At 60.6% G+C, this 13293-nt stretch overlaps 1 protein-coding gene across 1 annotated transcript in view; it reads left to right on the top strand.

Annotated features, from left to right (window-relative positions):
- Positions 1–13293, top strand: part of ARHGEF17 (Rho guanine nucleotide exchange factor 17) — a 32071-nt gene that overhangs the window by 16133 nt on the left and 2645 nt on the right. Inside the window, exons 2-19 of the mRNA XM_064643946.1 lie at positions 4604–4681; positions 6842–7024; positions 7393–7509; positions 7808–7900; positions 8282–8458; positions 8665–8715; positions 9167–9276; positions 9388–9473; positions 9578–9696; positions 10070–10283; positions 10389–10462; positions 10549–10742; positions 10831–11060; positions 11798–12044; positions 12126–12212; positions 12302–12369; positions 12689–12837; positions 12919–13093. Coding sequence (XP_064500016.1) covers positions 4604–4681; positions 6842–7024; positions 7393–7509; positions 7808–7900; positions 8282–8458; positions 8665–8715; positions 9167–9276; positions 9388–9473; positions 9578–9696; positions 10070–10283; positions 10389–10462; positions 10549–10742; positions 10831–11060; positions 11798–12044; positions 12126–12212; positions 12302–12369; positions 12689–12837; positions 12919–13093 — 2452 coding nt within the window. The remainder of the gene's footprint in view (positions 1–4603; positions 4682–6841; positions 7025–7392; positions 7510–7807; positions 7901–8281; positions 8459–8664; positions 8716–9166; positions 9277–9387; positions 9474–9577; positions 9697–10069; positions 10284–10388; positions 10463–10548; positions 10743–10830; positions 11061–11797; positions 12045–12125; positions 12213–12301; positions 12370–12688; positions 12838–12918; positions 13094–13293) is intronic.

The raw sequence follows: 13293 nt of genomic DNA, 5'->3' as shown, positions 1-13293 counted from the left end.
CAGGTCCAAAGGTTCAACCCAGGTGGGTCCAGTTAGTTCTGGGATTGGAACCCAGATGAATCTGGGATTGCAATAGAAATTAGTCTGGGATTGGAACCCAAATAAAACAGGGATTACAGCAGGAATGGATCTGGGATTGCATCCCAGAAGAGCCCAGGATTGCATTCCTGGGTTGCAATGCAGATATACCAGGAACTGCAGCAGAGATGGGTTTGGGGTTGCAGCCCAAATAGGTCTGGGACTGGAACTCAGAACAGCCTGGGATTGCAATCCAGTGGGTCTGGGATTGTGATGCATATGGATCCAAGAAATTGGATCCCAGAAGAGCTCAGGATTGTAACCCAAACAAGCCACATGGAGCCAGGATTCCAACAGCCATGGATCTGGGATGACCAGGGCACTGCAGTTGCAGGAGCTGCTGCCTTACAAGCAGCCTCATTACCCGGCTGTAATTAGCTGTCCTGGCTTCCATCATTCCCACTCAAGGTGCTGCAAGTCCCTCCTCCCTGATCCCAGTGCCAGGGAAGCATTAAAGGCTGCTGGAGCTGCCATGACATGTGCTGAGTTGTCCGTTCTCTGCTCCCTCCCTGGGGTGGGGTGATCATGATCCTCATTACCAGGAGGAAATTTCCCAGCTGCAATGGAATGGTTGCTGTGGAAACGGGGTGAGCAGCTAATTAGATTTAATTAACGAAGCAGGAGGGGGTGTTACAAGCACATCTGGGCAGGAGGCATCACTGTCGGTGCTGAGGTGATGGTGGGGTGGAAAGATGGGAATGTGCCTCAGTTTCCCTGTCTGCAAGGTCAGGGAAGGGGGATATGGACAGGGATAGAGACCCCACGGATGCTGAGCGCCCCATCCCAGCAGGATGTACATTCCTGCTCTCCCTTTTGCCTTTTTTGTTTTAAAAATGAAGGGTTTGGGACTTCCCTGTGTCAGTGCCTCCTTGTTTGCAGGGCTAGAGGCAGGACACAATATCCCAGGGCCTTTTGTAAGCATTTTAAGGTATTTTCAAATCCCTGGGAATGCTCAAGCCCTTCCTGGATGGGGAAGAGCAAACTGATGGATTTGCAGCCTAATCCTAATTAAAAAAGAAAATAAGGTGGGAGAGTTCCCATCCTTCTTCAGGAGGCCAAGTAGGGTTGCATTTCCAATGCCGGAGGGAAAAACTGGGGGGGAAACCCTTCTCTGAGACCCCCATCCCAGTTTTGGGGTTCTGCAAGGCCAGGGAGGGGGATATTGATGGGCTGGAGATTCCAAGGATGCTGAGCACCCCATCCCAATAAGATCAGGGAGCGGGATATTGGTGGGGATGGAGACCCCAAGGATGCTGAGCCCCCTATCCCAGTTTTGGGGCTCTGCAAGGCCAGGGAGAGGGATGTTGAGGGGGATGGAAATTCTGAGGATGCTCCACGCCAGCTTTGGGGTGCTGGAAAGGCCAGGGAGGGAGATATTGATGGGGATGGAGATCCCAAGGATGCTGAGCCCCCATCCCAGTAAGGCCAGGGAGAGGGATATTGATGGGAATGGAGACCCCAAGGATGCTGAGCCCCCATCCCAGTAAGGTCGGGGAGAGGGATATTGATGGGAATGGAGACCCCAAGGATGCTGGGCCCCCATCCCAGTAAGGTTGGGAAGGGGGATATTGATGGGAATGGAGACCCCAAGGATGCTGAGCCCCCATCCCAGTAAGGTTGGGAAGGGGGATATTGATGGAGACCCCAGGGATGCTGAGCCCCCCATCCCAGCACCATCCATGCATCCCCCCTTCCCAAGGAAGCATCATCTCCCCCCTCCACCCCAGCATGCTCCTTGGGCACAGCTTTGCCAGGAGCATCCCCGGCAGGATCCGTCCCTGCCCGCATCCGCGCGTGTCTGTGTGGGCACGGCTCTGCCTCCCTCTCCCGATCGCTCCCTCCTGCCCGTGCCTCGGTAATTCCCGGGGCCGGGAACCCGGAGCCGCCACGGACGCAGGCGCACACCCCCCCTCCGTCTGCAGGAGGGCTTTTCTACATCCATATCTTTATATATTCCCGTCGATATAAATAGCTCCTCTCTCTCCCCTTTTCCCTGCGCGCCGCATCGCTCCGAGCGGACACCTGGGGGGGAGAGATAGGGAGGAACAGGGATCATTTCTGTGCATTCCCTGGGCCGCGTGGGCCGGAGCGACCCCCGGGACCCGCATGCTGCAGATGGTGAGGACTCTGGCGCAGTTCACCATCGCGCTGGAGGACATGCGAGACATCGGCGACGGCGTGGACGCCGCCTTCGCCTCCGGCGGGATGAGCGGCGCGGCCGAGGAGCCGCCGGACAAGGGCTGCGCCCCCCGCGGGGGCTCCGAGGTGATGGGAGAGGGGGGATGGGCAGGGAAGAGTGGGATGGGGGGGACTGGGTGCGGGTGCGTCATGTTGGGCCACGTGTGCACCCGGCGGAACGCGGCACCTGTGGGGTCTGCGCTGCCATTGCCGTGGCAACGGTGCCTCCGTCCCCATCCCCTCCGTCCCCATCCCCTCCGTCCCCATCCCCTCCGTCCTCATCCCTTCCATCCTCATCCCCTCCGTCTCCATCCCCGGCCAGCCGCCTTTGGATTGCGGGAGAGGGGGGTGATCCCACCCGGAGAGGACTGGGGGGGATGGAGGCACTGCTGCCACCGCCCCCAGAGTGCTGCTGGTGGGCAATGCCCAGCGGGGGCTGATCCCGGGGCTGAGGAGCATCCCGGGGGAGGCAGGACGAGGGTGGGACGTGGCGGGGGCGTCCCCAGGGAGAACAGATGGAGGGTGAGGCGTCAGTGGCCCCACGGGGGACAGGCTTTGCTGGGGTAAGGGGTGCAGTGGGGCAAATCCTGCCAGCTCTGCTCTGCTGGGGTGGTGCATTACCCCTCCAGCTTCTGCTCATCCCAGCGGGAATTTCGCCCCCCTCCTGCCGGGCTAATGCTGGTGCTGCAATGGTGGAAAAATCCCCATGCCAACAGTTGGGCCTCATCCTGCTTCTTCCCTCTGCTGCAAACCCCCACGTGTGGTGCTGAGCCTGTTCAGCTCATGGACCTCAGTCTGCCTCAATCCTGAACTGAGATGGCTCTGGGAAAAGCCAGAGGCTGGGAATTACAGGGGGTGTTGTTGGGGAAACTGAGGCAGAGCCAGGGGGGCAGGTGCTGTGTCCCCCTAGACACCCCCCTCTGGTGGGGCCCTTCAGCCCATGATTACAGCAGATTAACCCAGCAGTGGAAGTGCTGATGGACCTTCAGGCTGGGATGCAGTGGGCAGATCTCAGCTGGAGTCCCATGGTTTGGGGAGGCACATTCCCAGGGGGGCCTTGGACCCGTTACCATCATATTTGGGACAGCAGTTCCCTCTGTGATTGGCTGGCAAGCCGCTGTCGGCTTGGTGGGGAAACAGGCCCAGCTCTGTCCTTGAGCCACGAGCAGGACCTGGATCCCTCCTCAGTGCTCCCTGGCAGTGCCAAGGAATTGGGGCCTCCATCCACGGTGAGGATGGTTGGGATAAATCTTCCTCCCATGGCTTCAGAGCAGCTTCACAGCTCAAGGGTCCCTGCAACCAAAAGATTTGGGATCTCTCAACATTCAGGCTCTCTGGAGATTCTATACATGCAAAACCTGTGGGGTGTCTGTGCACCCAGGGCACTCAGAGTGTCTCTGCATCCAAATCTTTTGGGATATCTCTGCACTCAATGTCTCTTGGAGCATGCAAAACTTTCGGGGTGTCTCAGCACCCAGATCCCTTGGACTTTCTCTGCACTCAAACATTTGGGATGTCTCAACTCCCAGATCCCTTGGACCTTCTCTGCAGTCAAAACTTTTGGGGTGTCTCTGCACTCCACATCTCCAGAGTGTATCCAAACACAGAACTTTTGGGGTATCTCTGCACCTCCAGAGCATCTCTGCATCCAGAACTTTTGGGCTATCACTGCACCCAGCACCATTGTAGTACTTCCACACCCAAAACTTCTGGGGTATTACTGCACTCAGAGCTTGTGGAGCATCTCATACCCAAGTCTTTTGGGGTGTCTCCCACCCAGCACCCTTGGGGCATCTCACACCCAAACCTTTTGGGGTGTCTCCCACCCTGGGCTCCGGAGCTTTGCACCCCCAGGCTGAGCTCCAGGGGTGTCCCACAACCAAGAAGACCCCGACCCATCTGCTTCCTAAGGCTGCAGGACCATCCCACACACCACCTCCCCGTGCCCCCATCACCCCCTGAACCCCTGTGCCATGGGGCCCCGGCCCAGCCCCAGGGTGCCCGGGGTGCCGGGCGGGAGGCGAATTCCTGCAGGTCGGCTCCGAGCGGAGCCCTGGAGAGACGGAGGGCTCCGGGACCGACCCATGTAGGGCTGTGAGCTCCAGGGCGGGCTCCTGACGCGGCCTGGAGGAAACCAGGCGTCTGTGCGCTCCGTGTCATGTACTTCCTAATCCTCCCGGATTCCTCCATCGGGCTGGAGAGGGAGCGGAGTGGAGCTGGATCCAGCCGGGCTCCGCCGGAGTTCAGCCTCCCCGCCGAGCCCCGGTGCTGGCACTGACACCCAGCACATCCCTGCCCTCCGCCGTGTCACCCCAAAACCCGTCTGTCTGTCTTTCCCCCCGGGCAGGACATGAGGAAACACGTCATCATGACACTGCTGGACACGGAGCAGTCCTACGTGGAGTCCCTGCGCACCTTGATGCAGGTAACAGGGTGGGACACCCTAAACCTTGGCACCCCCAGGGTGGGACACCCCAAACCACGCCTTGGTGGCACTTGGGGACCCCAAGTTGGACCCCTGGCTGTGGGTGCTCCACCAGCACTGCTGTGGCACAGGGGTGGGTTGGGAAGTGGGGACAGCAGGGCCAAAAGTGGGAGCTGTGCCGAGAATGGGGTGTGGGAGTTCCCTCTATCCCCCAAATCAAGCCCACGTTGTCACCTGGCAGGTCTCATGTCCCCAAGTCTCTTCCTGTGCTTGCCCCCCAAAAGCTCTCCCTTGTGTTGCCCCACATCTCCTGTTGCTGGTGGTCCTCCCATGGGGGGGACCCCTTAGGTCCCCATTCCCATGTGTCCCCATTTCCTGCTCCCTGTCATTACCTGCGGACACCGGCCAAGGGTTTCCCACAGGCTGAGCTGGTTCCAAGCCCCTGGAGCAGCCTGGCCTGAGGGTCCACCCCACTTTTGAGATGTTAATGAAGGTGTTTCAGCAGGTTAATGATGGTCAACGCCCTGGAGACAAGTGACCTGGCAGAGGTGTGGGCTGCCCAACCACATCCCTGAGGGTGGGAACACCAAAAAGTCAGAGCTCTGCTCTGCTCCAGACAAGGCAGTGCCTGTAGGAGATCAGTCCACGGGGGAATGGGGCACACCATCCCAACATTTTTCCCATAAATCCCTTGCAATGGTGGGCCCAAATATGCTGCAGGAGGGAAGGACCCCCGGAGGCTGCTGCTTGGAAGGACGAGAGGCCCCTGGCTCAGGGGTTTATTCTGGGGGGAGCCGTGCAGGGTTTGGGGTTGGGTGGTGTCCCTGCTGGCCTTGGCATGGACAGAGTCTGTCCCACGCTCTGTGCCACCCTCTGAGGTGGGACATGAGGCTGGTTGGAGGGGACAGCTGTGCTGGGACTCTGCAGTCCCCGGAGCCATGGGGTGTCAATGCCTGAGCTCCTGCCCATGGATCATGTCCTGACACAGTCCAGCCAGGGGGTCCTGGCTTTCTGGGAGGGGTCACAGTGCTCCAGATGTCCCTAGCTCCCTGTCTCAGCTTGGATCCTTGACATGGCTTGTGGCACATTGCATGGTGGCTACCAGGGACAAGGGCCTGGATTGAGGATCATCTTCCAGCCAAGCCAGGTGGTGCACGGACAAGCCCTGCCTGCTATCCCCGTGTGCTGAGGTGGAGGCTGTCTCCATGCCCTTCTTCCCTGTCTGAGAAGCATGGAATGCGTGGCACAGCCCATCCCAACTCCTGCTGGAGGTGTTGGCCACAGTAGGGCAGGCAAGGGGGGTTAGGAACCTGAGGAAGGATTTGGCCCTTCTGTCTTGGGTCTCCATGAGATATCCAACATTAGCTTAAGGAGCCTGATCTTCGGGGAATGACTCCTCCTTCACCAGCTTGAATGGACGTGCTGAGGCTGCTTGAGAAAGGTCCTGTCCTCGCTGCTCAGCTCCGTGGTCCTCCCAGCATCCCAAAGGACACCAGCACTGGTCAGGCTGAGGAGGTGGCAAGGCTTGAGGAGACCTTCCACATCCTGCTGCATTCCTTGCAAATCCATCTCTCCCATTCCAGAGGCTCTGCCCCACAGAGGGAGGAGAGGGGTTTCAGAGCAGAGCCACCCACCAGCCTTGCTGAGGACCTCCTTTCCTTGCTGGCTCGTTGGCCATTGTGTGGTGGTCCAGGGCATGATCCAGTGGATCCACCTTGCTGGCTCCAGCCCCTCCTGGTCCCAAACACTCTAAATCCCACCGGGAACACACTGGCATTTGGATCCCAGTGCTGCCATAACTCCCAGCTGGGTCAGGCTCTGCAGCAGATGGAGGTGACCAAGGCTCGTGACAGCAAAGATTTGGAGCCTCTCAAGGCCCTAGCACAGCAGCTGCTGCACTGTGGGGCTTCCCTGTGCAGACCTGTCCCCCTCTCCACACTGCCACAGGGATCCATGGGGTGGGATGGGATGCAGGGAGCCTGGGGTACAAACCCTGCTGGCACCGGGCACTGTCTGATCCTTTCTGGGGGTGCCACAGCCCAACAGTCGCCAGGGGAAGGTTGCCATCCATCCCCATATTTACAGGGGCTGAAAAATCCACACTGGGTGAGGTGGGAGGAGAAACCTGCAGGGCCCCCCGATGTGTTTGCTCCCCTTCAGGGTTACATGAAGCCACTGAAGCAGCCGGAGAACTCCCTGCTCTGTGACCCCTCGCTGGTGGACGAGATCTTCGACCAGATCCCCGAGCTGCTGGAGCACCACGAGCAGTTCCTGGAGCAGATCCACGACTGTGTGCAGAACTGGCACGAGAAGCAGAAAGTGGGCGACCTCCTGGTGCAGTCGGTGGGTCCCAGTGGGGTGGATTCCTCCTGGGCATGGCCCCATGGAGAGCGTTCGGAGCAGGAGGCTGGGGAGTGGTTAAAGGACGGGCCTGGGATGGAGCACAGGAGACAATCTCCAGGCCTGTTGTCTGCTTAGCATAATGCCGGGGAGCTGCAGCTCCCGGCTGGATCAGCAGCTCCCCGGCTGGATCTGCAGCTCCGTGTCTCTGCCTCGGGAGCAGAAACGTCAGGGCTGAAAAATCGCGGTGGGCGGACAGCAGGAGAGCCCTCCCTGCACCAGCCCAGAGCCAGGATTAACCCTTGGGGCAGCTTTCTCCAGGCTCTCCTGGCATGTCCCTGTGGGCTCTATCCCCCTTTTTCCCTTCCCAGTTCTCCAAGGACGTGCTGGTGAACATCTACTCTGCCTACATCGATAACTTCCTCAACGCCAAGGATGCCGTCAGGATTGCCAAGGAAGCCCGGCCGGCGTTCATGAAGTTCCTGGAGGTGGGTTCTGGTTCCTCTCTCCATAGGTGCTGCCCAACATCCAGAGCCAGGCTGCTGGTGGGGCAGGATGGGAGTTAATGGGAATAAACTGGTAAACTGTGGTCAAACTGGGATTTTTCCCCTCACCTCCTTGGTTTTGTTGCAAAGAGGATGGGTTGGGATGAACCGGAGTCACTCCAGACGGTAGGAAGAGGAGTCGCCAGGAGGCAAAGCGGGTGCTGCTGCAGGTCCCGGGCTGGTGGGATGTTGAGTCCCTGCTGTGTCCCACCCATCTGTGTCCCTCATGGGTGTTTTGCAGCAAAGCATGAGGGAGAACAAGGAGAAGCAGGCCCTGTCCGACCTGATGATCAAGCCGGTGCAGAGGATCCCGCGGTACGAACTGCTGGTCAAGGTGGGTGCAGGCAGGGGGGTGACTGCACTGGGGCTGCTGGGGATGTGCTTCCATGGAATCCCAGCGTGCTTTGGGTTGAAGGGACATCAAAGCTCATTTCATTCCACGGGCAGGGGCACTTTCCACTAGCCCAGGTTGCTCCAAGCCCCATCCAGCCTGGCCTTGGACACTTCCAGGGATGACTTTTGGGTGTCTGTGCGAGGTGGTGATGGACCTGGTGGGCTCTTTAGAGGTGACAGACGCCAGGCTGGCGGTGGCCAAAGCCCAAGGCTTCATTCCTTGGGGCCAGTTTGCACCCCCAGCAGCCGGAGCAGCGCGGGGGGGCTGGGGGGTGTCGGTGACACTTGCCCAGGGTGACAGTGTGGCCGTGTCCCCACGCAGGACCTGCTGAAGCACACGCCAGAGGACCACCCCGACCACCCCTTCCTCATCGACGCCCAGCGCAACATCAAGCAGGTGGCCGAGAGGATCAACAAGGGCATGAAGAGCGCGGAGGAGGTGGAGAGGAATGCCCGGATCGTGCAGGAGATCGAGTCCCACATCGAAGGGATGGAGGATGTACGTGGCAGGGAGGGGGCTTAGATGGGGTTGGGCTTCCCTTCTCCCCAAAATGCCACCATTTCTGTTCCTTCTGGACCACGTTTCTCTTCCATGTCCTGCCTTCCCCATCATGGCCTTGGTGGGCTCCTGGAGTTTGGGGAGTGGGGGATACAGGGGTGAAGCCCCCAAGGCTCCCCACCCACGAGCCTCCTTTGTCCCCACAGCTCCAGGCTCCGCTTCGCAGGTTCCTGCGCCAGGAGATGGTTGTGGAAGTGGTAAGAGAGGGGTGGGGGGTCCTCCCTCGCCACCAGGGCTGTGGGACCACCCACTGGATGCTGGATTGGGGGTTGTGGGGTAGATAGATAGGTGGATGAATGAATGACAGATCAATGGTGACACTATAAATTCCCTAAGTACAGGGGAAGATAAGATGGATTTTGGAGCAGGCAGGAGGCAGGGAGAGCCCCCAGCAGACCCGGTCAATAGGGAGGCTGGAGGTGGAGACCATGCCTGGTGTTCCTATGGCCCTGGATCCCATTGCACCTGGTCCCCTTTCCCCATTCCAAGGACACAGCTGTTCCCCATGTGATGGTGGTGTGGGACCAGTCCCACCCTGCAGCCTCCCCGTGTCCCAGTGTGGGGAAACTGAGGCAGGGACCTCTCCCAGTGCTGGCAGCAGAGGGGGGTGTGGACGCTGACCCCTTGGTGTCTCCCACGACCCCACAGAAGGCGGTGGGCGGGAAGAAGGACCGCTCCTTCTTCCTCTTCTCGGACCTGCTGGTGTGCACCACGTTGAAGCGCAAGTCGGGCTCCCTCCGCCGCAGCTCCATGAGCCTGTGAGTACAACCAGGCTTGGGGGCACCCCTGGGATTGTACCCCCACAGCTGGCCTGGCTTTAAGGTGCTGGAGGAGTGGGTGCAGCTCAGCCATCCCGCCCAACCCTGCAGGTACACGGCGGCCAGCGTGATCGACACCGCCAGCAAGTACAAACTGCTCTGGAAGCTGCCCCTGGAGGACGTGGACATTGTCAAAGGTGTGGCACTGCTGCAGTGTCCCATCCCACCCCAAAACCCATCGCTCACCCCTGGATGATGGGGAGGGAGGAGGGGTTGATGCTGTGCACGTGTCCCCACACAGGTGCCTCGCAAGCCACCAACAGGGAGAGCATCCAGAAAAGCATCAGCCGCCTGGATGAAGACCTCAGCACGCTGGGGCAAGTCAGCAAGCTGTCAGAGACCCTCAGCTTCCCCCACCAGGTATGGGCACGTGATGCTGTCCCCTGGTTGGACACATTCCCAGGGTGTCCTCAGCCAGAGGGAAGAACCTGTGGAAGGGCCAGTGGCCATGGGTGTCCTCAAAGGACCCAGATGCCACCAGCCCCAAAGCCACTATGGGGTTGGGGCAGCTTCTGAGGGATGGCAGGGGATGTCCAGGGTCAGTGTCACGTGGTGTTCCTGGTGCTGTCCCCTTCCCCAGGGGACCAATTGGGATGCCCTTGGTGGAAAGAACAGCCTGGGGAAGGGCTGGTGGGATCTGTGCTTTCAGAGGGCAGCCTCTGAATTGTAGCAGGGGATGGACAGGGTGGTGGTGGCCCATCCCTGGGAGCTGAAGCGTTGTCCCCATCCCCAGAGCCTGGATGACGTGATCAAGGACCTGATGGCCGCCATCCACCGGGAGCTGTCGGAGAAGCAATCCCTGTCCTTCAGCATGGCCTTCCCCCCCAACAAGGTGGAGCTCAGCACCACCAAGGCCGACGGCACCGAGTCCTTCATCTTCGAGTTCCCCAACCCTGACGCCCGGCTCGGCTTCGAACAGGCCTTCGAGGACGCCAAGAAAAAGCTGGGTAACACCGGGCACAGGGGAGGAGGCCGTGGGTTTGGGCTTGGCACCACTCGGTAGCCCCCCTTTCCTCCACCGCTTCCTCAGCCCGCAACTTGGTTTTCCCCAGCTTCCAGCAAAAACTGCCTGGACCCGGAGTTCCTCAAAGCCATCCCCATCATGAAGACACGGAGCGGGATGCAGGTACTCAGAGCCTGGGTCCCGCGGGAGCCGCGGGTGCCGGGACAAGGTGGCTCGTTCCCGAGGTCTCATCTCTTGCTCCCTCGCAGTTTTCCTGCGCCTCCCCCAGCCACAGCAGCCCGGAGAGCTCCCACGAGGTGTGGGTTTGCAACAGCGACGGCTACGTGGGGCAGGTGTGCCTGCTCAGCATCCGCAAGGAGCCCACGGTGGAGGCCTGCATCGCCGTGTGCTCCGCCAGGATCCTCTGCATCGCCTCCGTGCCCGGCCTCCAGAGGGCCTGCAGGTAGGCAGGACATCGCCGGCGGGGCCGCGGGGCCGGGGGCGCGGGGGCGGTGCTGGAGCTGCCTGTCCCCCCTCCCCCGGTCGCGCAGGGAGCGCTCGGAGCCCCTGGGCAGCCCCTCCTCCGAGGACGCGGCGCCGCAGCCCTGCCTGCACATCTCCATCTCGGGCTCGTCGCTGGAGCTCTCGGAGCCGGTGGACGGCGGCAACAGGGAGCTGGTGCCCTTTGACAGCGACGACACGGACGACGAGTCCTCGCCCAGCCCCTCCGGGACGCTGCAGAGCCAGGCCAGCCACTCCACCATCTCCTCCAGCTTCGGCAGTGAGTCCTCCCCAGCCCCTGCTTAGCGCAAAAGCTGCTAGGAGAGGCCCAAAGTTATGGGCCTCTCTGCCTTGCGTTCCTCGGGGGAGCCTGCAGGGGGAGGCTTTTGAGCCAAGGAAATCCTGGGAAAAGATATGTAGTCCTGGGATGGGTGGCTTTGGGTAAAACCTGCTGGGTTTTGAGGCTCAGCATCACTATATCCTCCTCACCCCCTGCTTAGTGAAACACCTAATTTCTCACCCCAAAATTAGGGGCCTCTCTGCCTTGCATTCCCCTGGGAAATCTGCAGGTGGAGGCTTTTGAGCCAAGGAAATCCCAGGAAAAGAGATGTCAGGGGGTATCAGCCTGACAGTGTGGTCCCGGGATGGGTGCCTTTGGGTAAAACCCACTGTGTTTGGGGGCTTGGCATCCCTATGTCCTCCTCACCCCCTGCTTAGTGAAACATCTACCTTCTTGCCCCACAGTTATGGACAGCTCCATGGTTTTGGCCTCTGCCTTGCATTCCTCAGGGAAATCTGCAGGTGGAGGCTTTTGAGCCAAGGAAATCCCAGGAAAAGAGATGTGGTCCTGGGATGGGTGGCTTTGGGTAAAACCTGCTGGGTTTTGGGGCTCAGCATCACTATGTCCTCTCCTGGGCCTGACATCACGAGGGGACCTGTGATCTCTTCCCCGTGACTTCGGAGGGTGTGGGGTGCTCCTGGTCTGACCCATTCCCTCCTCCTGCTGCTCCTCCGCAGACGAAGAGATCCCGAGCTGCAAGGAGGCAGCAGTGGAGACGACGAGCTCGGAGGAGGAGCAGGAGCCTGGTTTCATGCCCATCACTGGCACCTACGGGCAGGCCCGGCACGGGGAGAGCCCCACGGACGGGCGGGCCCTGCGCCGCTCCAGCCGCGGCTCCTTCACCCGCGGCAGCCTCGAGGACCTGCTCAGCCTGGACCCCGAAGCCCACCAGAGCTCCATGTGGCTGGGCACCGAGGATGGATGGTATGGCCCCAGGATGGAGGGGGATGCGTGGCTTGGGTGGCCCCCAACCCCTGGTGAGCCCTGGGCTTTGCTCTCCCGCAGCATCCACGTGTACCAGTCCTCAGACAACATCCGCAACAGGAAGAACAGCATGAAGATGCAACACTCCGCCGCCGTCATGTGCATCTTGTGAGCAGGGAAAAGGGGGGTTTTCAGCTCCCGTGGGTGGCCGTGGTGGGGTGGTTTGGGATGGCTGAACAGGTGTTTTCTCTCCCCAGGTACCTGGATAACCAGGTGTTTGTGTCGTTGGCCAACGGAGAGCTTGTCGTGTACCAGCGGGAGGCAGGTGAGGCTGGATCAGGAACGTCAAAAGACACTGCTGGGCATAAATGCAGGCCTAAAGGGTGGCTGGTGGGTGGGTGGGTTGGTGGCTTGGGCAGCCCCCTGGGGAGGGGTGCTCAGGGACTGGAGGTACCAAAACTGGAGGTGTACATCGTCCTCCTCCTCCCTGCTTGCCGCTGGCATTCCTTGGGGACATCGCTTTATGTCCCCTATAAGGGAGGACCTGGAGACAGAGATCTCCAGCCACTGCATGCCCACATGCATCGAGCTGGACTTCCCCTGGGGACTCTTTAACCACCCTCCCCTCCCCCCCACCCTCACAGGCCGCTTCTGGGACCCCCAGAACTCCAAATCCCTGTCGCTGGGCTCTCCGGGGAGCCCCATCGCCAGGATGGTGGCGGTGGCGGGGAAGCTGTGGTGCGGCTGCCAGAACCGCATCATCGTCCTCAACCCCGCCACGCTGGCACAGGAGGTACCGTGGGCGGCGCCGGGGGGTGGTGGGGGCTGTGGGGGGCACCAGCGGCGTCACGGCGCTGTCGCTGTCCCCCCGCAGCACACGCTCCAGGTGGGCCAGGACGGCGGGCGCGGCGTCACCTGCATGGTGAGCGCCGGCACCGGCGTGTGGGTGGCGCTCCAGGGCAGCGCCCAGGTCCGGCTGTACCACAGCACCAGCTACGAGCAGCTGGCAGAGGCCGACATCACCCCCCCCGTGCACAAGATGCTCGCAGGTGAGTCCCACTGGTGGACCGGTAACCCAGGGCGGTAAATTCCACAGGCATGGGGCTGTGGAATTCCAGAGCAGTTTGTGTTGGAAGGGACTGTGAAGGTCATCCAGTTCCACCCCATTGCCATGGATAGGGACACCTTCCATCAGAAGCCCCACTGGCGAATGGATAATCCCATGTTGAAACAGGGCGGTAATCCCACA

Source organism: Pseudopipra pipra, chromosome 2, assembly GCF_036250125.1.
Source record: "Pseudopipra pipra isolate bDixPip1 chromosome 2, bDixPip1.hap1, whole genome shotgun sequence".
Classification (NCBI taxonomy): Eukaryota; Metazoa; Chordata; class Aves; order Passeriformes; family Pipridae; genus Pseudopipra; species Pseudopipra pipra.
Note: the sequence above shows the minus strand (reverse complement) of the source record. Positions and strands in the feature narration are given on the sequence as shown.